Here is a 24,574-nt window from a genome sequence, read left to right on the forward strand (position 1 = left end):
TATTTCCTGCTTTTCTTAATCATTGGTAACAGTTCGTATTTTCTTTATTATTTGTAATTTATCTATCGCTTTTTTATTATTTGTAATATTTTCCGCTTTACCTGAAAATTATCGTGACTGTTTTCTCCACTGTGATAATACTATTCTCTCGCTGCATTACACTTCTATCGCTTGAATTGTTAACAATTACTGTTAAGGATCTTAGATTGTGCATTGAATGCTAGCCTACCTTCAACTAACTATTGTAAACCTTGCTGATTGTTACTCCGAGTAATACTATCGTGAACACACACACCTGTCTCTTGTTTATCACACGAATAGTTGTCTCGCTAATTTGTTAAATCTCACTCGTATCTCTTTTTCGAGCTGTATTTGAATATTCTTCAATTGTCCAACTGTATCTAAGTTCTTCTATTGCTTGATTGTAATCATTTCTCTGCATTTTTCTTAATACACCTGATACTATTACCATTTAATTCAATTCTTGTGTTTTATCTAATTGGATACGATCCCTCCCCTCTACCACTATGTTGTCTATACTGAGTAAGCCGTTCAGACCGTCATAGAATCTGATCTTGTTTTCTCTATTCTATTCTCTACGCTACGGTGTCTGGCACCCAACATTATTATCTTTCTCTTCAATTATTGTTTTTTATCTCATCGATTGGATCAGTAACTGTGTCGTAGGGTAACGGGATGTTGATCCATCAGAATCAACTAAAATCCTTTGCGTTACAAAAGATTATTTATCTATTTGTTTCGTAGTCAAAACGATCACGCTTTAACATTTTTTTAATCAAATTAACGCTTTACATTAGGATAAGATGGATTTCCGTCAGATCCCTGCAATTGGTCACATGACACCATACTTAAAATACTTTCGGTGCTTATTCGGACAAAAAAAAAGTGATAACACACGCTTTGTATGATGTTTACCATCTCACAGGCAAAAAACCAAACAGATTTAAATTTGGCTGCTACCTACCAGCAAAGCGTTATTCACATTAGAGCCTTTGGCTGAGAAACCTCAGTACACATTATACATAGAAGTCAGGCAGCAATAACTGAATTCCAGCCTCAAGCATATCCATCATTTAACGAACTCAAATTTTGTCACAATTTGCCTGCAACTTTTGCAAGTTATTAATTCAGTAGGTCCCTTATGATTTCAGATTAAAAGCAGACTTTCGAAGGAGGCAATAAAAGCTGGTTATCTGCCAACGACAGAAGCTGTGTATCTGTATCTGATTGAGAGAGTACGAGCCAATATGCATATTGTCTTATGTATGAGTCCAATCGGCAGTGCATTTAGAAACAGATTACGGCAATATCCATCTCTGATCAATTGTACTACTATCGATTGGTTCCTTGAGTGGCCCAGAGATGCATTACTTGAAGTTGCTAACAAATTTCTGAAAGACTTCAACCTCATTCGTACCATCACTGGCGAGGACAGAGTGGTAATAAGAAATAGTTTGCCAATTTTACGAGTATTTCTGACAATTAGCCGAAGTAAGATATGTTGTCATACTCTCACAGGGAAAGTCGTTTAATATGTGAAGAATGGGCGGGGCTTGATTCAAGGTTTATTGCTTTTACTTTTAAACAATCAGAAAGGCTATAAAATTCCTCCAAATCTGATAAGTAGCACTCTAATGTGATGAAGTTTATTGATATGTACATGGTGCTATGACTTTTGTACGTAACTTCGCGACGATAAAGCTCCTTCCATACCAAAAACATGAGGTGACTCACCCTCCATTTTGGGCTATCGACGTTCAGCCGATGCACCTTCAAACCTCACTATCTTGAATTTTGTTTCATTTTAGTAGCATGTTTTTATACTACATGAAAAGACCTGACTATTTTTAGACGGTTTACGTCTCAAATTTATATGCGCACTGAAGTTTGGTGGTGTTTGGAATGGTGTTTTTCGCAGCTCCTATGGATTGAAACACTCATAGTCTATTAGATTTGCCTATGTAACATCCACTGCGCCAAAGACCCGAGTATATTTGATTTTCTTTTTTACTGTCTAATTTATATTTCTCTCGTCGTCTTTGAGTTTATATCAAGTTGACTCGATATCCATATGATTATAAGTCGATGCCATATTTACGTTATTTCTCGCACACGCAAGGTCATTGTTAAGTTATAAGTAACCAATCATATGAATATTCTGGATATTATTAAACACGTGTCTTTAATTCGCTTCGTGCAATACTTATACACGCACACTATCAATGTATGTGGGGTATTTCACACCAACTTGACCAGTGTTCAACCGCGACCATCTCAAAATCATTTTATGTTTTTTTATAACATCCTACTCGGTGAAATTCGTGACCCGAATTATTTTTAAATTTTTCTACTAAGCCGTTTATTTTTTATCAATATTTGAAGTCAATTGCGAATGCCCATTATTAGAGATCTGAAAAGAATTCTCAAAAATCCAGTGCATAACAAAAAAACACCCCCCGTTGAGAAAAAAGTGGCCCGAATATTTTTCCATTTTTTCATTACGTAATTCAGAATTTAAAAATTTCTTAAGACAAAAATTAACACAGATTGAAATCGTGAGAGTTGAATAAGGGTCAATACAGTGAATGTTCAATTTGACTAATTCGATGATGCGCAACTCTGGTTAGAAAAAGACATCTACTATTATACTGAGAGTGTTCAGCGAATTCATGGTCTTGTCGATTCGGAGTGGGACAGTCTAAATATGGCACCGTGATTAACAATCTTGTGAATAAGGAACATGGACGCCACCAAGCTCTATGTCCATGCACCCAACAAATATCAAACATGATCATGAAATTGTTAAATTGGCTGCACCTTATCGGTGTAATAGTAGATACGTTTACTTACTTGAGTGGCGCATCATCGAATTGGTAAAACCGAACATTTATAAGTGAATTGACCCTTATTTAACGCTTACAATTTGATCCTGTGTTAATTTTGGGTTTAAAAATTTAAAAATTCCGAATTAGGTGATAAAAAAATAGAAAGAAAATTCAGCCCACATTTACCGTAACGGGGGGTATTTTTTGTCATTCATTGGATTGTTGAAAATTTTTTCAGATTTTCAAAAATGGACATTTAAACAAACAAAATTAAAAAATGATTCGAAACGCAGGAGGATACCAAAAATTCAAAACAAGTCAAAGGTGTTTTGTGTCAGGCATTAGGTGTTGAACAAGTGAGTTCTCTCACTCATAACTCCTGCGCCTGCGTGCGCAGATGTGGTAGGGAGAACGACGACGAATGTACACGTACGCTACTGTGCTAGCGCTACGGTCGCCTTTTTTTCCGTTTGAACGTTCGGCAGTTGGTTCTTGTCGTACCTCGAGAGTTGAAGCTCTTATATTCTAAAGTGTTCAAATAAAGTTTTTATTGTTCTGTATTTTTCATCTCAACGAATCGTGTGTTAATCTTTATTTCCGAACCATCGCCTAGAGTCCACTGGCAAACATAAGAAACTCAACATTAGGTGCCGCGAAAAGGGAAATAAATGACAAATACGAAATTGTCCTCAAATGAAACTGATTTACAAAAAAAATTGACCTTAAGTGACAGAGCCGATCTCAGTATTTGGTAGGAACGTGGGCTGGGGAGTGAAAATATTTACGTATACAAAAAATAATGGAAAAGGTAGTCAGTAAGTGTAACACAAATTTATTCCGAGTAGGTGGGACGAAAATCAATTATCCTGCTTATTACAAATGGCCTCGAAACGGACGATAACGTAGAGCGTGATACAAAACAGATCGAACAAAATTGACACAAGGTTCAAAATAGAGTATCGAAATGATTGAACAGAGTTTTCACGAAAAATCCGGAGAATATAACGTGAATAATAAGATTATTAATAGTCCTACTCATATCACCAATGGCAGAATTCAGATTTACGCAATTATCAAGTTGCAAGACAAGAAAAATTATAAACTATGAATTCCAAAGTTTTCACAATATTCTAAGACTTTACAAACTATTTGTTGATTATTACTTCTAACAAGGAAAAAATAAATAACAGAAACTACGCAACATGACGCAACAAGATGAATGCTATTCTACACACCGGTGAATGACGCGACGCATGTCGAGACGATGCTTACTTCATGAGATAAAAGTTTAAAACAATATTAAAACGAAAACTGATGAGACTAACACACTATGTTTTGAACTGTAACTGATATCGAAGTAACGCTATAAGTTTCTAATGACATGCGAAATATATGGGAAAGAGAACAAGATACTCACGATGCTGTATGCCCACACACACATGTTGTGGATGGGGGGGTGTAACCTAGCACAGTAAAAACCGGCACTGATGCTGAAATTCGGGAACAAAACGTACGACTCATAATAGCTGATTAACTAAGTAATAATTAACATAAATTATATACACACGAAAGCCTGAAAAGATAGTAAGACATTTAACGACCGTCAATGGCGTCGTGTATCTGTAGCGTAATGATTGAAAAGAGTTATTTTTGCTGGACAGAAATTGGAAATTGTGACTCTGGGAGTCGTGCGATAACAATAGCTTACGTAAAGTAAACAATACATGACTAAAATTCCAAACAGGTAGTCAGACAACGGAATTTAAGCGATATAACAAGAAAAAAAAGAAAGCGCAAACGAAACGTGATAAATTTTTGGGAGGGATATCGAAGAGCGAATTTAGAGAGGTCATTCTGCGTCGATCTGTCTCTCTCCGATTTGGTGAAATTCCCAGAGTAGATAAGGGGTGTCACTTAACGGGCGCTGGCTATATTGTTGAGATCTTCTGCAGGGTTTACGGTACTCGACGGTTTCGCCGTGCCGCTGTCTATCTCCTGGGGTCGTGCTCAGATCGGCCCTCCGTTGACGAAATAGTTCATTACTCAGGCTGCAATCAGCTGTTGGACCCATTTATTCGGCACCGTAACCCATATGACCCCAAAATTTTGTTTGATGTTTTATTAATGACCTTGGATATCGAAAACTCTTCGTACGAGAGGTAATATACCTACGTTTCCCATACGAGGAAGTCTCAATATCAGTTAACTAGCATTGATTTGACGAATTTTGCTCGACAATGATGTGAGTATACGTGATGAAAGATGTGGAGACAGCAAAAAGGTACACTGCTGAACTCAAACCAGTGATCTACTGGGCACCAGACTCGTGTGCTATAGGGCGAGCCACGTGGCTTGTTGCCACATGTTATAACCTCAGCACATAGAACTCACTCGTAATTTTTCAAAATTTCCATTCTCGAAATCTTTTGGGTTTCTCGCCCTTCTCTTGCTTTGGGGTTTTGTTATTTGGGTCGGAATCTTTCTGTACTCATAGTACAAAACTCTGAACAATCCGTCGAGCGTATAGTCCCCTTGTCAGTTAAAGCAAAGCTCACAAGGTTCGTAACTGCAAAGGGTAGCGGACAAAGAAAACGGGGGGTCTTCTAGTCACGGTACCTCTTCTTTTTGTAAGGGATGTGGATTACCTGCCACTGGGTAAGGACGGCCAAGACCAAGAACACTCCGAGGGAAATGCGGGAAAAGTGGAACTAGGATGCAAGTGTGATAATAGTGAAAACCGGAGTGTGTCTCTACCCAGAAGACAGTGGTGATAGTGTGCATGTCTGCTTGTATTGGTATCCCAGGGGTCCTTGGCGGAATTCTGTAGAGAAGAAAAAAAATCCGAAAAGCGTATCGTCTGGTCTGGGTTCATTTATTGTATTCAGGTACCTTCGAATTCCGGCGAGCCCATTGTATGCGCTCGTTCTATGGCAGTGAGCCTAGAATCTCCAATGATAGAATCTCACAAATTACCTCCAGATTTACTTACATACACTATAGTTCTAATGTTCTTGATGAGTTTTAACAATAGTTTTGTCGACTTAGCCCATTAAATCGTATTTAAGGAAATGAGATGCCAACCTTGCAAATCAAACGTCATCGTATTCCGAATATTCGAGTATAGAAGAGTAAGAATCCGAAAAGTCCTATTGTCTAGACACGTTCTGTTGCTTAAACTTCGTATGAAATTAATGATAAGTACAAAACCCATCTCATACGATTCTAAATGTGATTTTCAAATTTCTAAGAGATTGCATGATATTGTAGGCTAAATTCTGTATGTGTGTTGAAAGTTCGTTTTACCTCTGAATAGAGCATCGCTTAAAAGTTGTGATTTTTCACAAATTTCAACATACAGATGGTGAGTGTTGCAGCCTGGAGGTTAGGATAAGTTGGGCTTTCGTATGGCACGGGCACAACCAAAACCACAACACACCATCCTGTACAAAAAACATGGAAGGTGCTCATAATTATTAAGGGGAGGCTAAGAACCGGAACTCTTCAACGTGCTGCTCATAGTAGTCCAAGAGCCCGTGGATATTTTCATATCAGATCTCATCCATTGTGATATTTAAAGAATTATTCATTTGAAGTGATTAAGAAATGTATGTTACGGTATAGAGGGACGGTATTGACAAGCGGTTGCCAATACCTCCTTATACCCAACCGAGATGTTGTTTCGGGTGCCTTTGAGTCCGATCTCGTAGCTGTCCTCGATCCGGGAATGATGGTAGGAAGGATAATGAAATGGAGAAAGGTTACTTTTGATTATGTATGAACTTTATCAGAATTTGGGATTAGAGTGGAATAAGTTGGCGAAGTGCTTTGAGGAGTAGGTAAGGTGATTTTTGGAGAACAGGCGTTGGAGCTTGATGTTGAAGGTTAGATCGTTGGGATCGGAGTAAGTGCTCAGCGTGAGAAATGAGCGAGAGTCCAGGATAGAGAGGAATAGAAATAGCAAGGTAAGGGCAATAACGAGTGGCGTAAGGCTAGATGGAAATAGAAGGACACGATATGAAGTGTAGCGTTACGATGTGAATGGCAGGTAGAGGCGAGAGGTTATCGAGGAAGGTGGGGGAGACGTATGGCGGGACGCCGGACGTAACATGTAAATGATGTTTCTGAGGTCGTTCTATTTTGAATATCCGACCGACTTGCAATCATCCGCTGGCTCAAATCACGCTTTTTATTGATTGGTACGGATCCCTCAGAGCCGGTGGGCGACTAAACTACTAGATTCTGTCGTACGACGAGAAACACCATTTTATCTCTCCTAGCGGATCACCATCTCCATCTCATCGGCTTATGCTCCACGGAGGCCCGCAACTTATACGTGCTACAATTCGACAGAGGTATTAGATCCTAGGAGAAAGAGTACTTACCATTCTACATTACACAGGCATTCGTCGCAGCGTACACACGCCTCATGTCTCGAAGAAGAATTTGCACCTCGACCTCGAGTAATTGCGGAACAAATCTTGTCGGCGCTGACTCAGAACTTCACCGCCTTTCCGCTGCATCAAAAAAAAAAAGTTCTTGAAAATCACGAAGATCCTAAGGAAACCAGTGGTGTTTCAATCCTTTCTCCGCTCTTCATTTCGACGGTAAATGAAAAGTTTCTGTGAAATCGATCAAGGGTCACCTTAAACAAGCTATCCTAGAAGCTACTCTAAGGTTGGAACAATTCACGACGTTCTTAACGCATGTAGAGGCCATGCTCACCTCTCGACTCCTTTGCACAATCTCAGACAATCCAAAAGATCCGAGTGTCTTGACTTCAGAACACTATCTCGTCAGATTAGCTCTAAACATAATTCCTGAGCCGTGACTCATAGACTTATCAGTTCAACGTATGTCGCATTGCCAAGACTCACGCTAAATTCTAGTGCATTTTTTGGCAACGCTGGAGCACGGAGTATCCCCAATCCTTCTTGAACCTCTTGAAATAGCAGTCTTAATACGGCAACATCAAGATCGGATTCATAACGTGAAGTTGATTATTCGTAAACGCAAACGATCCGAAATTTCTAACGTTAACCGTAATATCAAGTCGTCTGCTAGCATCTAGCATCGCTATATAGAGTTATGTTAGTGCGTCATAAAAATCTTTCATAAAGTGTTCTTAGTGCATAAATAAACAAAAACTATTAAATTGCTGGTTTTCAAACAAACAAGTAAAGTAAAAAACTGATAAGTGTTTAGTTAAACAAACGAACTCATATGTCACAGTGTTAATTCAACTATCTAACCTACAAAGTCGTGCTACAGCTAAACAGCGTCGTGCCAGATAGTATGTTCGCGCGCTCGGTCACTCAGGTGATGCAGGGCTAATGCGCAGGCGCCGAGAAAGCCGGAAAAATGTCTACCCAAACAGCCGACAGTGTTGCTGTAGTCGGCAGTCAACGGCTCAAAAGCGCGAAAGCGGCAATTTCAAATAATTCTAGAAGTACTAGCCAATATGAACCATATGATTGGAATGTTCAAAGAGGTAAGAGAGACAGAAACAGCCCTGAGTTACTTAAGGCTAACAAAAGGCAAACGCTGATGAAAGAGTACTGGCTTGCCAAATCAGTAGAAACTAATAATAAATTTCAAGTGTTAGAAAACAATCCTACTGGCGAAAGTGAACAAAATAACAATAGTTCCTGTCTACGACTAATAAAAGAAAAGAAGACCCCTTCGTCTCGCCTCACGGATACATGAGAACGGAGAGGGGAGACGAAGGGGAATCAAAACACGACTGAGAGTTGTGTAGTGACATCTGAACCGGGATCACGATAAGACCTCAGGTCGTGTATTGTCTCATTATATTTTCTTCTTATCTTTCCTTATTATCAGTTATGTACAAATTGTTCTCGTAATCATCACCTTAAATTGCCACCTACAAATGCATCGAAACAACAAAAGCTAATGTACACAAGTAAATAAATAAATTGTGTGGGTGAGGTGAATGTGCCATATCATTTCGAGGCTAATCCGCTGAAACCCTCTCCGCACCTCCTGTTGAAAAACCAAACAGCGATCCGAACTCTCCACCTACTTCTAATCAGTGCCAAACCCGGTGGTCACAGCAGTGAAAATGAAAACCAAGAAAGAAATCTCGCTCCTCCACTGCTCTTTCTGGAAGGGGTAACTAACATTAGTCCACTCTGTGAGTTATTGGATAGTGTAGCACCTAATCAGTATACGCTAAAAGTATAAGCCAACGATGAAATCAAATTAAAGATAAACTCAGCCGAAGCTTTCCGAAAAATTGTGCCTATGCTCAAGCGACAAAATACCGAATTTCACACGCATCAAGCAAAATACAATCGACCATACAAAACAGTGCTTAGAAATATGCACGCATCAGTCGATCAGAATGAATTGAAGGCTGAGATAGAAAAACTTGGTCACAAAGTACTTAGAATTTCAAACATAAGAGATGGCAAAACAAAAAAACCACTGCCCTTATTTTTTGTAGATTTAGAGGTACAAGAAAATAACAAGGAAATTTATAAGGTGGAGAAACTACTCAACCTCATAGTTAGCTTTGAACCTCCAAGGAACAAGAGAGCTATACCTCAATGCACAAGATGCTAAAGTTTCGGCCGTACTAAAAACTATTGTTATAAGATACCTGTCTGTGTTAAGTGTGCCAAAAATCACCTGACATTGGATTGCCCAATAAAGGAAAAAACGGATAGTGTAGTATGTGCGAATTGCAGCGGAAACCACCCAGCCAGCTATAGAGGGTGTATTGCGCACAAACAACTGCAGCAAAAATTATTTCCCACGTTAAGAGAAAAAAGACAACAACAATTACAACCCCAAAACTCCAGTAGTACTGTGAGGAACAACATAGTTCGTGACAATGTGTCATATCTTCAAGCCGCAGCAGGACAAAACAAAATGGGTGAAACTAATGCTACACAAGAAACTCACCAATCCTACGAACATCAAACGTCAACCAACAACTTCGAAAAGCTATTTTATATGCTTGTGAACAAAATAGACACCATGCTAAATGTCATCTCGCGATTGCTGGAAAGATTTTAATGGCGAACAAACTAAAAATCGCATTATGGAATGCGAATGGCCTAGCTCAACGAAGCTTAGAACTCAAGAATTTCCTAAAAAATAGCCAAATAGATATTATTCTTATTTCAGAAACCCATTTTACGGCAAAAAATTATATGAAAATCGATAACTATAAAGTTCACTCTACAAATCACCCAGACGGCAAAGCCCACGGTGGAGCTGCTGTTATAATCAAGTCCAAAATATAGCACTACGAAGCTGAACAAGTGGAAAAAAATTATCTACAGGCGACAAGCATCGCAGTTGAAAGTAAAGTTGGACCAATTACCATTGCAGAAATATACCGCCGACCAAAACCAACAGTTTATCAAGAAAAATTTACAGACTTCTTCAAATGACTTGGAAGCAGATTTCTGGTAGGCAGAGACTATAATGCTAAACACTCTTGGTGGGGATCGCGCTCTAATACACCAAACCCTAGAGGCAAGCAGTTGTATCAAACAATTGTGGCAGAAAATTTAGCGACAATTTCCTCAGGAGAGCCCACTTATTGGCCAACTGATAGGAAAAAAACGTCGGACTTAATAGACTTTGCGGTGATCAAAGGAATAAACACTAACCAGTTTCAAACTGAATCATGCTTTGATTTATCATCAGATCATTCGCCAGTTATTATACGCATGCACTCGGAAGTTATAATTAAACAAAAGCCCCCACAGCTCCATAATAAAAACACAAATTGGATTCAATACAGAGAGTTCTTGGATGAGAAAGCCTCTCGTAATATACCCTTAAAAACAGAAACGGAAATAGAAAGTGCAGTAGAAAAATTGAATGTCACACTACTCGAAGCAGCTTCAAACGCTACTCCACACAGTCAACACAAAGAAAAAGTAATATTTAACAGTAAAACTGTAATAGACAAAATTCAAGAAAAGCGTCAACTGCGACAAATCAGGCGGAACAACAGAACTCTACAAAACAAAAGACGGCTGAACAAGGCTGTAAAAGAATTAAAAAAAGTTCTCATAGAAGAAAAAAATCGTAACATAGAAAATTACCTAGTCAACTTAACTGCTACTGACTCTACAGACTATTCTCTTTGGAAAGCAACGAAAAAAATCAATCGACCGCTAATACATATTCCACCAATGATACAAAAAGACGGTGTATGGGCTAGAAGAGACTGTGAAAAAGCAACCACATTTGCTGAACACCTAAAAACCGTCTTTGAACCATTTGAACGTGCGATAGCCGAGGAAGAAGATGAAAAAATACTAGAGGCAACGGAAGATTGTAAATATGCAGGTTACAAAATTGACAATGTGAAAGTGCAATAAGTAAGAAATATTATTCAGGGCTTAAACATCAGAAAGTCCCCGGGGTATGACGGCATTAATGGAAAAATGTTAAAAGAACTACCAGCAAAAGTAGTCAGTTTGATTACAATAATAATCAACACCATTATATGACTACGATATTTTCCCTCTCAATGGAAAATAGCACAAATAATATTGATAAATAAGCCTGGAACAAACTACATCGTACCGACCAATCAGCCTACTTGCTATACTTTCAAAGGTATGTGAAAAACTGATAGCAAAAAGATTAATTTCTTTTCTAAACGACGAAATCTGATCCCGGATCATCAATTTGGTTTTCGCAGTGTACAATAGAACAAGTAAGTAGAGTGGTAACTGAAATTCGCACTGCATTCGAAAACAAGTGTTACTGTTCCGCTGTATTCCTGGACGTGGCTCAAGAGTTCGACAAAGTGTGGCACGAAGGATTATTGTGTGAGTTGAAAAAGCTACTGCCAGAGCATTTGTACTCATTACTCAAGTCATACCTGACTAACAGGAAGTTTCAAGTGAAAATAAACGACGAAATAACACAACTATATCTCATTAAAGCTGGAGTGCCACAAGGAAGTGTCCTGGAACCTACACTGTACTTAATCTACACAGCTGATCTACCAACAATGGAAGGAATCACTATAGCAACATTCGCGGATGATACTGGTGCAATGGCAACCAATCCAATCGCTTCGCACGCCTCAAAGCAGCTGCAGAAATATTTAAACAAATATAATACATGGCGTAAGACCTGGAGAACTAAAGCCAACACTGACAAATCAGTGCACATTACATTTACCTTAAAAAACGAAACCTGTCCACCAGTGACCTTAAACGGCTCAGTCATACCTCAAGAAGACAAGGTAAAATACCTAAGGATCAATTCAGATAGACGTCTTACCTGGAGAGATCACATTTGGACCAATAGAAAACAATTAGAGTTGAAACTCCGAAAACTATACTGGCTAACCGGAAGCAGATCAACACTGTCGACTGCAAACAAAGTACTGATTTACAAATGTGTACTAAAACCAGTGTGGACATACGGCTGCCAACTCTGGGGCTCAGCGTCGAAGTCAAACATCGACATTCTACAAAGATTCCAAAGCAAAACGCTCAGGAGATTCACCAACGCACCTTGGTATCTTACTAATGATCTTATCAGAAAAGACCTACACATCGACAGTGTCCACGAAGAGGTCAAAAACTACTGTGGAAGACTCAGGAACCGTCTGGAGAACCACCCTAACCAACTGGCTAAAAACTGCTAACTAGCCAGCCAAAAAACTCAAATCTGAAGAGAACTAGAACACTATTCTAGATCAAATATTTACCAAAGTACTGTAAATATCTTGTGAATATTTCTAAATTCTCTTATTTTAATTTTGTTGCACTTATAATTTTTGTGAAAAAATTCTATTGCTACTTTAGAGGTATCAACTAATAGGAAAATACCTACGTGTTACTTGTACATATACTAATATTGTAAGAAATTCTACTTATTGACCTTGGTTGGACAGATTGTAAAAGAAAATACAGGAGTAAAAAAAAAAAAACCGTAATATCCGAAACAATACAAACGCCACTCCTAACTTTCACACGTTATTATCCGCGATCCATTTCAAACAATATCGTTCACTTCTTTTACTACAATCAATTGTTTAATTCTCGAAAATTCACTTCTTTTTTATCGTTGAAAAGTTGTAAAAAAACACGTAAAGACACAAATTTCCTCCACAGTGCACTCCGTGTTCGTTTGATCTCAAAAATCCGGAAATTTTCCCCACCCATACAACAATATATCGAAAAAAAATAGAGACAAAGTTTATGAGGTTTGAGGGTGAGTTGAATGGACGAGAACAGCCCCATATACGTAAGAGTATTTAAATCTGGTTCTTATATCGCCTCAATTTAATGATAAGAAAAATGTTCTATTATCTTCACAAAAATCTATTCAGTTCAAGGTCGTAGAGTTTGGTTAAATACAATTTTGATTAGATAAGGTAAGTATGTCATTTGATGAAATGTAAAATATGACCACTTTCTGAAGACAATTAATTGATTTTAGTCGTAGAATGTTTTGATTGTGCTTCTTCAATGAAAAATTCACCACTTGTAACAAAAAATCATAACTTCTCGTGATCAAATTTTTAAATTGCATCACTAATCATTTTGTGTGTTCGGTATTCGCGTTTTCATACATTGAAATTTGATCTAAACTGCTCATAATTTCTTACATGATGAAACGCGATGCTTGAAATCTTTGATCAGGTTCATTGCTCCCATAAACAGTATCATTATTTCGTATACATATTGCCTTTATCAGTTGAACTGAAATAACTGTAATATACAGAAGATCTACGATAATACACTTTCATTAACTCGATTCCACTCAAGGGCAGTTCACAAGTTATCGTAAGCACTTTTTGCGGCAAATTCGTTCTTTCCATTCACGTGCCCTGAATCTTACGTGAGGTTTCAATCTGCAGTTGAAATTTACTGTGAAATGATGAATTTTTTGATATCTAATCATATTTGAATATACTAAATTTTTACTGTTCCCATGACAAGTAATGCACGAGTGTGTCTAATAATCATGTACAAGTTTGGCCTGAAAGTATCGGGCCCCTTGAATAGTTTTTAAATTGAAGCAGCTAAGTACATTCAAAAACACTGAAAGAATCCACCCTTTGCGAGAGTAGGAGGTTCTGTCACACTCAGGAGCACGAACGTGGGGGTATGGTAAAAATTTCACACAACAGGAAAGGTTTAGTAGTAGCGCGTTAAAAAGTTATTTTTGAACTTAACACAATTCAATTAAATTTCAGCGTGATTATTAAATCCAATTCAAAACGGGTGTCAAACTGAAACTTGAATTTTGACTAGCTCAATAAAAAACTAAAGTTCTGGATGTCTTTAATTCTCCCCCACCTTCCAGCGTGCTCACATAATTTCTGAATGGCCCTTGATCTACAAATGAAAATGCTCCGTAACAAGTGCAACCTTCATCGAGACCCACAATGAAATTCATTTGTAAAAATTAAAGCTTAACAGTAGTAACTCATTAGTTTTGTGCAGTAACTGAACAGTTCAGTGAAGAGGGCACATCTACCTAGGGAGGTTGAAAAAATCATCTTCCTTGCACTTTATGGAAGTTTCTTGTCTTACGAATGTTGTCTACAAAATCTAAATTTATGACTACTAAATTGATCCAATTATAACACTTTGAATGAAACGTATTTGACCGCTCAAGTGATCGTGCTCGCAAGAAGATTTACACGCAGTCAACAAAAACAATTGTTTCATGAATCTCTTATTGCTACAGAGGGCCCTGGAATTGATGACTGAACGTAAAGTGAAAAATCTTGACCCCACTTTTTATCTTCACCACAATAACATTATCACACGCGAAACTTCAAACATGTTTTTCTCAAAACACTGTTTTTGAAACCGGTTAACACGATATCTCAAGAACCGCTCGATGATGTATTCTTTTTAAATTCATATAAAATACGTGGAGACTCCGAGAGGTTGTTGACGATCGCGCTTTTTCAAAATCATCTTTAATTTTTCCAAAATTTCGCCAAGACTGCGATATCTTTCACAAATTTTTCGGACATAAATTTGTCGCCGCGCTCGGGCGTCAAACCCGACTCGTGCGACAAACACTTCCTTTGCGCACTTGTTGCGCAATGTACTATATCGTATTACGAAATTCTTGGATTCTTTTTTTACACGTTCACAATATGTGTACATTAGGGCTAAAAAAAAATCAGTTCATTTCCTCCCTTGGGTTATTAAAAAAAAAATCCAAAGTTCGACTGTTTTTCTGAGCCGCCAAGTAGATGTGACCCTTCAGGCTGGTTGAGCTCATCATTCCGGTTCAACCACATACTTGATTTGAAGTATAGAATTTTGGTCGCAAAGACTGAAATTTCTTTTAAGGATGTATTGGTTATACATTCTCAAGCAAAACTGACGCGGAGAACACCAGAAATGGGATAACCCGATTTCCCTAAAAGTTTGCTCAGTGGAAGATGGGTGAAATAACCAGACACATGTCGCGACTTACCCGTAGACACCCAACCGTTTCCGAGGATATGACGATAAAAGTTTTCAACGCTCCGTGCATCCCAGCTTCACACTTTTGCGCCCCGTGTTTGAAACCCGATATTCTCCGTTTTTTCTTCGTTTTCTCTTTTCCATCTGCTCGTGTCCGTAGAAGATTACTTTACAAATGTTTCTTGTCAAATTAAAGGATACAGGGCATAATGATAATTGTAAAATGACAACTGGGTTTCATAAAGAGTTTTATGTATTGATGATATTATATAATTAGATTTCAAGCCTCGTTCTTCGAGATTACATGTAGTAGTCCTCGTTGCCTAGCAACTTCACAACGTTCAGAGTTAGTTAATAAAATTTTTCCATGCCACGCCGATGCACTGTCGTCGCGGTCTCTATCTTGTGTTTCATTGTTTTTACGTTGTGCAAACAACTTCACACGTTTCTCTTCATTTTCACGTGAAAAAATCCTTTTTCCTATTTGAATAAAACCACTTTGAAAGCGCAATGAGTTTTCATAAGAAAAGAAAACACCGCTCTTCCCGCGATTCGGATTCAGACACGCGGTATTTACTGAAAAGATTGGAAAAGTTTGAAGAAAAAATCAAGCGTCACGAATTTGACAGCTCACCTCCGAGTGCGTCATTTTCGTCAACCAAAGAAAACGATCATATAAACATAGAAGACTCTCATCAGGGTAAGTCATCTTCCTTTTTTTATACATATATATGGGCAGATCCATTACTTTTCGCATGAAAGTTACGGGAGTGGATCATCGATTTGGCTGCTGATTTTTTTGTCGAAAGTAGATGAGAAGAGAAGGTGATCCTGAAAATTTTAGCTCGATAGGCCGAAATCCGGCCACTGGAGAATTTTTCGAAATTTAAAAAAAGTCGATTTTTGAGTCATTTTCAAAAATTTATATCTCAGCTTCTATACGACTTAGAGATTCCAACAAAATGGCACCCTTCTCTGTCAACCTTATATTTTCAAGAAAAAAATACTTTGTCACTCCGAACTCATATCCGGCTAAGCTGGGAGCTCCCAACTGAACTGCTATTTTAATGAAATTTTCCTCATTTTCAAAAGGCTCTAAAATCTACATTTTTGGAGATCGCAGGACGGTTGACGGCTTATATTCTTCGTTAAGGTATATTCTGATGAAATCTGCTCTGGTTTTGCTTGGTTGCTGCCATTTCACTGAGATATCGCCGCATAAAGTAGGTCGATATTTGAAAAAACGCTGTTTTCGAATAGCCATAACTTTTTTCTATCAACTCGAAATACTTTGAAATTTTCACGGATTATACTTCATCGTATCCCTAAACAACCCTGAGAATGTGAACTTTGGCTTCGACCTGGTTTCCGAGCTATGAATTTTTTAAAACTTCAAATATTCGATCTAATATGACAATTTTTTGTGGTTTATTCTAAGTTTCTATAATTTTACGCAATTGATTATTACTTACTTAGAATTATATAGTAGAGTAGGGGGCAAAATGAGCCAGATAAAAAACAAACTAAGGAAAATAAAAATTCACAACGAGAAGAAAGAGTCAGATGGAATAATTATTTTCCTTAGTTTTTTTTTTAAATGAGCCAGATAAAAAAAAAAATAAGGAAAATAATTATTATTATGCGGCGATATCTCAGTGAAATGGCAGCAACCAAGCAAAACCAGAGCAGATTTCATCAGAATATACCTTAACGAAGAATATAAGCCGTCAACCGTCCTGCGATCTCCAAAAATGTAGATTTTAGAGCCTTTTGAAAATGAGGAAAATTTCATTAAAATAGCAGTTCAGTTGGGAGCTTCCAGCTTAGCCGGATATGAGTTCGGAGTGACTAAGTATTTTTTTCTTGAAAATATAAGGTTGACAGAGAAGGGCGCCATTCTGTTGGAATCTCTAAGTCGTATAGAAGCTGAGATATAAATTTTTGAAAATGACTCAAAAATCGACTTTTTTTAAATTTCAAAAAATTCTCCAGCGGCCGGATTTCGGCCTATCGAGCTAAAATTTTCAGAATCACCTTCTCTTCTCATCTACTTTCGACAAAAAAATCAGCAGCCAAATCGATGACCCACCCCCGCAACTTTTATGCGAAAAGTAATGGATCTGCCCATATATATATATATATTTATTATATAAAAATATATTGATTTGAAAACTAAATAAATAAAAATCGAGGTTCAAGACGGTGGGGTCCATCCTCAAGGTGGGACATATACCGATCACTCTATGAGTGATAGAACTTACTCAAAGGATACGCTAATTCGGTACATATGTTTATTTTTTCATTAACAGAAACAGTGGCAGAAGCCAATACGGATATTTCCCAAAACTTCACTACACATTCGACTTCTAACTCTATTCGCATCGATTGTCAACGCTCAGCAATCTGCATGCTATACTGTCGACAATCCTCCAACGGCAATTATCATCGTGAATGATACAATCACCACCCTTGACAGTGCAGTTTTAGAGATACTTGGCGAGGATCCCACATTCTCTCAGGCAGAAAATACAGAATTCAATCCGGATCTCACCCGCCGATGGAAAGCCTGGCTTTTAGGCGGTATTCCTGAAAATACAAAAGAGGCCCTGCTGATAAAATACCCACGAAAAGGCCCATTGCGACTAGAAGCTCCGGCCCTTAACCTTGAGATAGCGATTACCTTATCAGAAACTGCCAAAAAGAGAGATCAACACTTCACAGACTCTCAAAACACTATCGGCTCTGCGCTATCGGCTCTAGGGTTTACACTCTCAGCACACTCATCTCTGAAAACGGAGATGAGATCGATAAACTTGATATAATTGAAAAGTTGAGTGATAAAGGAAAATTGATGACTTAATTATTTTATTGTGAATCAAATGTTCCCAAGGCCTTTATGTCGCCAACACTCAACCCGAAAATCAAGGCTATTCTGGATAAAACGACCACCGATGACCGGTTTTATAGTGCGGACCTTGGGGGAAAAATTAAAACTGCGAAATCAATAGAAAAAATGGGTTCCGATTGAAAATCTGAAGCATCGGTAAAAAAGTCTGCTCCTAGAAACACGCCTTTAAACTGGAAAGGCCCACCTGCTTGTCCGAAACAGGTGGGCGACGGATCCAAATTCAACTGGAACCCTCGTTCTACTCTGAAGTTGAAACGGAACTACAAGCCTCAGCAGAAACCTACACAGAACAAGGGTCCATACTGGCACCAACCAAACAACTACCTTTCGAACCAGAGGAAATAGAGGTAAGACTGGCAAGCAACTTGAGATTACACGTCAAGGAATGGGAGTCAATTACGTTAGACAAAGTCATCCTAGAATATATAACTGGCTACAAGATACCATTCATTAAGACTCCTTATCAAAAAAATCGTATATATGAATTAAAATTCTCTGAGGAAGACCGTATCGATCTCAGGCTGGAAATTAATAACTTATTAAGAAAGGGGGCAATTGAAAAGTGCAATCATTGCGAAAGCTAGTTCGTCTCCCCATATTTTTTAGTTCCTAAACCTGATGGTAGTAAAAGGTTTATTATTAATTTGACACTCTTAAATGAGTTTATATACACCGCTCACTTAAAGTTAGAAGAATTTTGAACGTGAAAAATTTTTAGCCCTGATTTGTCATGTTGGGAACTATAACGCCAATGTGAATATTTCAAAGTATTTTCAAGAAGATTTCTCTTGGTGGCTGAAAAATTTAACCGTCGGGAAAACCCAATTAAGACTTTTTCCTTCTCGAAAGAGATCTTTTCAGACTCATTGCTAACAGGTTGGGGGGCACAGTGCGACGATGTTAGCACGCACGGGTTCTGAAATACAATAGAAAAAAAATTTCTCATTAATTACTTAGAACTCTTGGCTATTTTCTTTGCGTTAAAGTTCTTCGCCTCCCATCTCCATTCGTACGAAATACCCATAGGATGCGACAACACGACAGCTATATCTGACATAAATCAGATAGGCGGAATACGTATTCCAAGATTTAATCAACTTACTCGCGAAATTTGGAACCGGTGTGAAAACATAAAATATGGCTTTTTGCGTCTTATATCCCCTGTAAGCAAAACATCGACGCTGACACAGAATCCAGAATCTAAAATATCGATACTGAATGGGAATTATCACCATCAGCATATAAACAAATAGTAGACAACTTCGGTATTCACGAAATTGATTTATTTGCATCAACAATAAATGAAAAATGCAATCGCTTCTGCTCCTGGCAACAAGACCCGGGTGCCTTTGCCGTTGATGCTTTTACCCTATGTTGAAGTCACGAAAAATTTCACGCGCTTTTCCACCTTTCTCCTTAATCTTGTCAACAATGAAAAACACCATTTCTGCCTGGGTAGAAGGGACATTAGTAGTACCCCTTTGGCCTACTCAAGTATGGTACCCCTATATCTTTCGCTCATAAAGGGGACACTCTTATACTTTAATCCAAATGAAGAACTTCTTCTTTCGCGCTGCAGGACAGTACACCAGCCTCTTACCCCGAACCTAACATTGGTTGCAGAAACATTATCAGGGAGGCGTTTCTAAGAAAGGGTCATTCAGTCGAAGTAGTAGATGTTTTAATAGCTTCTATTGCGGAATCAACTATTGAACAGTACAATAGCCCCTTGAAGGAATGGTGGTCCATCTGTCAAAAAATTAACCATAACCTTTTCAACATCAATTCGAAAACAGTATTATAATTTTTAACGAAGAAATTTAATTCAGGAGCATGATATGGTAGTTTAAATTCCGCCCGATCAGCGATTTCACTACTATCAATTAACAGTCTCTCTGAGAACACGACATTGACTAGGTTTTTCAAAGGCGTTTTTAGACTAAGACCACAGGCACCTAAATATGAAAATAACTGCAATCCACAGGTTATACTGGAATACATTGAGAATCTGCCTCCTTCACCTGAGCTCACCTTACAACAAATCTCGAGAAAAACTATAATGCTACTGGCTTTATCCATCGCTCATCGGGTGCAAACGTTCTATAAAATCAATATTAATAGGATTTTAGTCACTCAGTCTCGTTTGGAAATTAGAATTCCTGATCTAATAAATATTTCGAGACCCGGTCATGTACAGCCAAACCTGGTCTTACCCTTTTTCAAAGATAGACCCAAACTTTGCGTAGCAAACGCTATACTAGATTATTTAAAGAGGTCAAAAAATTTGCGGACTAATTGCAACAAGTTGTTCATATCAACTAAAAAACCGTATAATGCAGTAAGCACTCAAACCTTAAGCAGATGAATAAAGCTGGTTTTATCAAACGCTAGCATTGACGTCAATACGTTTACGGCCCACAGTACGCGTCATGCCGCAGTCTCTGCTGCGTTTAAAAAAGAAGTCAACCTACGTACAATTAAAAATACAGCCGGTTGAACGCTCAACTCGCAAGTGTTTGCGAGATTTTATAACAGGCCATTGAAAGCCAGCAACGACAGTTTTACAACGTCAATATTTCAAGAATAGTATCAAATATTATCGTTATTACGTTCTTAGTTGTGTAAATATATATATATATATATATATATATGAAAAAAGGAAGTTCTGTTCAACATGTTTATTATATGACAATAAATTACGGAATTTAATAATAAAATCACAGTTCTCTAAACATCTACATGTAATCTCGAAGAACGAGGCTCGAAATATTATTAAACGATCAAACGAACTTACCTGTTGTGGAGTTCGATCGTAATTACACGAGTGCCTCGTTCGAGATGATTATACCCGCCCGTTCCCTAACCCACCCTCGTACTCATCTCGAAGTACAAGTGCGATTTCACGTAATATAAGGGCTCTGAAAAATGAAACACAAGATGAAGACCGTGACGACAGTGCATCGTCACAGCATGAAAAATTTTTATTAACTAACTCTGAACGTTGTGAAGTTGCTAGGCAACGAGAACTACCACATGTAATCATCTTGATCGAGGCTCTCATATAATTACGATCGAACTTCACAACAGGTAAGTTCGTTTGATCATCTAATATTTGTGTGTATGGTTTTCAGAGATAACAATCTTTTTAAATTCTCATATTCATACATTTTATTTTTATACACATTCTTATATTTTATCTTCATATGAATTCTTACATCAATTCTTATATTAAATGTTACATTTGATTCTCATCTTTACTCTGCAGGAATTCGGTGCATCCGTTTGGATGATAACGATCGTAGAAACATTTGAAACATAGAAATTCCAAACACCACAAGCATCGCGCAAACGCAGGCTTGCCACAGTCACACTTCTTGTTGTGAATTTCACTCGGGAAAGAAACGTTGTTACATTGCTGAAGATTTCACGCGTTGGCAATAATTTTGAGGCAAGCCACGCAAAACAGATCATTTTTTCAAAGAATGGCGCCTGCAATTGATTATGAATTAATGCGTGGATTTTTATTGCGTCACGTCTAGCTGTGTTATCCCTTAGCTGTGCAATGAGCGTAGAGCAGGCAGCTTTCGGATTAAATTTTTTATTTGCCGGTGAAAGTATACGTCACAGGGTTGACATAGCGGCGTACACTTCGGAGGAACTAATTTCAACGAACAGCTTGGTATTCCATCTTCATCCACGAAATTTCATCGTCGCATAACGAAGGGTCGCTCTGTTCACCCCATGAATCAGTTATAAACAATAATGGATCCGTTTCAACAAATGGTTGTATAACTTCATCCAAAAACTGATCATATGTTTGTTTTGTCAGCTTTCCAGATTTTGTGCTGGTTACATACACGTTCGGATGTTGTTCCAATATAAGAATTGAGATGAGAATAAATTATAAGAAATAAAGTAAGAATTCATATAAGGATAAAATATAAGAATCAATATAAGAATTTGTATAACAAAATTGGTATGAGAATCAAATATGGGAATATGAGAATTTAAAAGATTGTAATCTCTGCAAACCATACACAAAAATATTATATAATATCATAAATACATAAAACTCATTATAGAACCCAGTTGTAATTTTACAATTATTATTGCGCCGTATATCCTTTAATTTGATAAGAAATATTTGCAAAGTAATCTTCTACGGACGCGGGTAGGTGAAGAAGAAAAAAAAAAGTAAAAAAAAATAAACATTGGATTTTGAATACGGGGCGCAAAAGTGTGTGTGAAGCCGGCACGCTAGCCTCTGCGCCGCCACTTCGGATGAACTTTGATGCGCGCAAACAGCCATGTGAGGATCATCGAAAACTTTGACCATCATTTTCTCGGAAATGGTTGAGTCTCTACGGATAAGTCGAGACACGTATCCGCTTATTCTGACCCCTCTTCCACTGAGCAAAGTTTCAGGGAAATCGGGTTATTCCATTACTGGTATTCTCCTCGTGAGTCTCGTAGATAATATTTAATAGTTTATGACGATATGAAAATGATATTTGTATTATAATAATAATGCCTAAGATTCATTAATATATTGTTTAAACAAAACATTGTTTAACAAATTTTCAGGGAATGGTTTTTCTGTCATATGAAATCAATTCGTTGATGTTTCTGAATACACATGAATTTTAGAAGTATTTTCTCATATTTTTGAAATTGCCGTTATCGCAAATTTAAATTTTGAAAAATGGAGGAAAACCCGTACATTTTGAATACGTTTCCGTAGAAACGTAACACAGTACAATTAAAAAAGTTCCGGGGCACTAAATGAATAGTTTTGTAAGTACAGCTTTTACAAATTTTCGAATACAGAAATTTCAAAAATATAAGAAAACTTCAAAAATCGTGTGTATTCAGAAAGATCAACAAATTTATTGCACATGATAAAAAAATATCCCCTAAAACTTTGTTGAACGATGTTTTGTTTCAACAATTTATCGCTAACTTTTGGGCATTATTATTGGTCGAAATAATTTTTCCTGTCTTCCTCATTTTGGTTTATTTGTTCAAATTTTCTATCGTGTCATGAAGTATTCAATATTGTCTACGCGTCTTATTATTGTTTGGGAATATATAGTCAATAAATTCCTAATATATCACTATTCACTCATATAACACAATTTCAACCAAGCAATCCGAGCACTGGCAAATAGAAATTCACTAAAACAAAATTAAATTTTTTCCTATTCATGATTAGAATTTAGTTCCCCCTGAGTATAAATTTTATTTGGTTTTATGCGTGCGAGTGGAATTTAAAACTATTTCAATTGCCACAAAATAGCTTAATTCCTAGAATCTACGTGTTATACTTATTTATTTGTAGGAGCCTCGAATGTCATCAGCAGCCGTACCAAGACCCCCTCTGCAAGAGAGATTACGAGATGGAATCGCATCAGCCTTCTCTTTAATCCACAATTCGGTATCCCAATTCTCCAAACGAATGGCAGATGAAATGAAACGCTATAACTACGTGACTTCTACAAATTATCTGGAGCTGGTAGCAGGATATAAAGAGTAATTTGATTTTATTCATCACTTCCGTGATTACTAGATTAGTAATCATACAACGAATTACGAAACACATGATTCTGTTCAAAATCGCAAATCATAGCGGTATAGCACATTCTATACCCTCTGTACCACACAAATGGCCGTACTAAATGTTTTGCGGTCTTATAAATACGTGAAAATACTGTAAGTTCAGAATTTATATACTTGTCAGCAACTCTGTATGACCATTAGGGTGGTTTTTTTTTTTTTTTTTTAAGTTTTTTTGCGCACCTTCAAAACGTTAGTTTGGCGCCTCAAACGAAGCCTCGTACAAGCGGAGCACGGTGGCTCAAGTCTAAAAGGTGACGCATCCGGTTTGAATTTTTCCCATTTGATTAACACAGGATGAGGGCTACGCAAACACTCTAACCGGGATATCTCGGAAACTATGCAAGTTACAGAGCCGTTTTTTTTTCATTGTGTAGGTAATAAAATTTCCTATAAAAAAGGTCTATACTACTATACTCCTAAATATGCATCTTATACTCGATACGAACGTTTGAAGTTGAGTTCATTGAATAAATGAATAAACATGCTTGTTACCGCGTAAATTTTGATTTCATGGAATATTAAATTATCCACACACTATATCTCTCCATTTTTTCTCTGTCTCTTACCACACACTATATAGTTTAAATTAAAAATTGACACAATTTTTTAATAGTATAATTTTTCCATTTTAGCTGACAGAAACTTTTGTAATTAATTTGAGTTCCACTATTTTAAAACGTAGTGAAACACACTAGAAGTAGGCTGTTGGAGAATAATCCTTTTTTTACCTGAATAATAACACTGTACCACCGACTCAACTGTACAAT

General features: G+C 37.5%; 1 protein-coding gene across 1 annotated transcript in view; it reads left to right on the forward strand.

Annotated features, from left to right (window-relative positions):
- The window catches only part of LOC124413872 (dynein axonemal heavy chain 2), a 468,252-nt gene that overhangs the window by 273,874 nt on the left and 169,804 nt on the right, over window positions 1-24,574 (forward strand). Inside the window, exons 28-30 of the mRNA XM_046894658.1 lie at window positions 1,173-1,490; window positions 21,135-21,153; window positions 23,588-23,720. Coding sequence (XP_046750614.1) covers window positions 1,173-1,490; window positions 21,135-21,153; window positions 23,588-23,720 — 470 coding nt within the window. The remainder of the gene's footprint in view (window positions 1-1,172; window positions 1,491-21,134; window positions 21,154-23,587; window positions 23,721-24,574) is intronic.

This window comes from Diprion similis, chromosome 13 (assembly GCF_021155765.1).
Source record: "Diprion similis isolate iyDipSimi1 chromosome 13, iyDipSimi1.1, whole genome shotgun sequence".
NCBI lineage: Eukaryota > Metazoa > Arthropoda > Insecta > Hymenoptera > Diprionidae > Diprion > Diprion similis.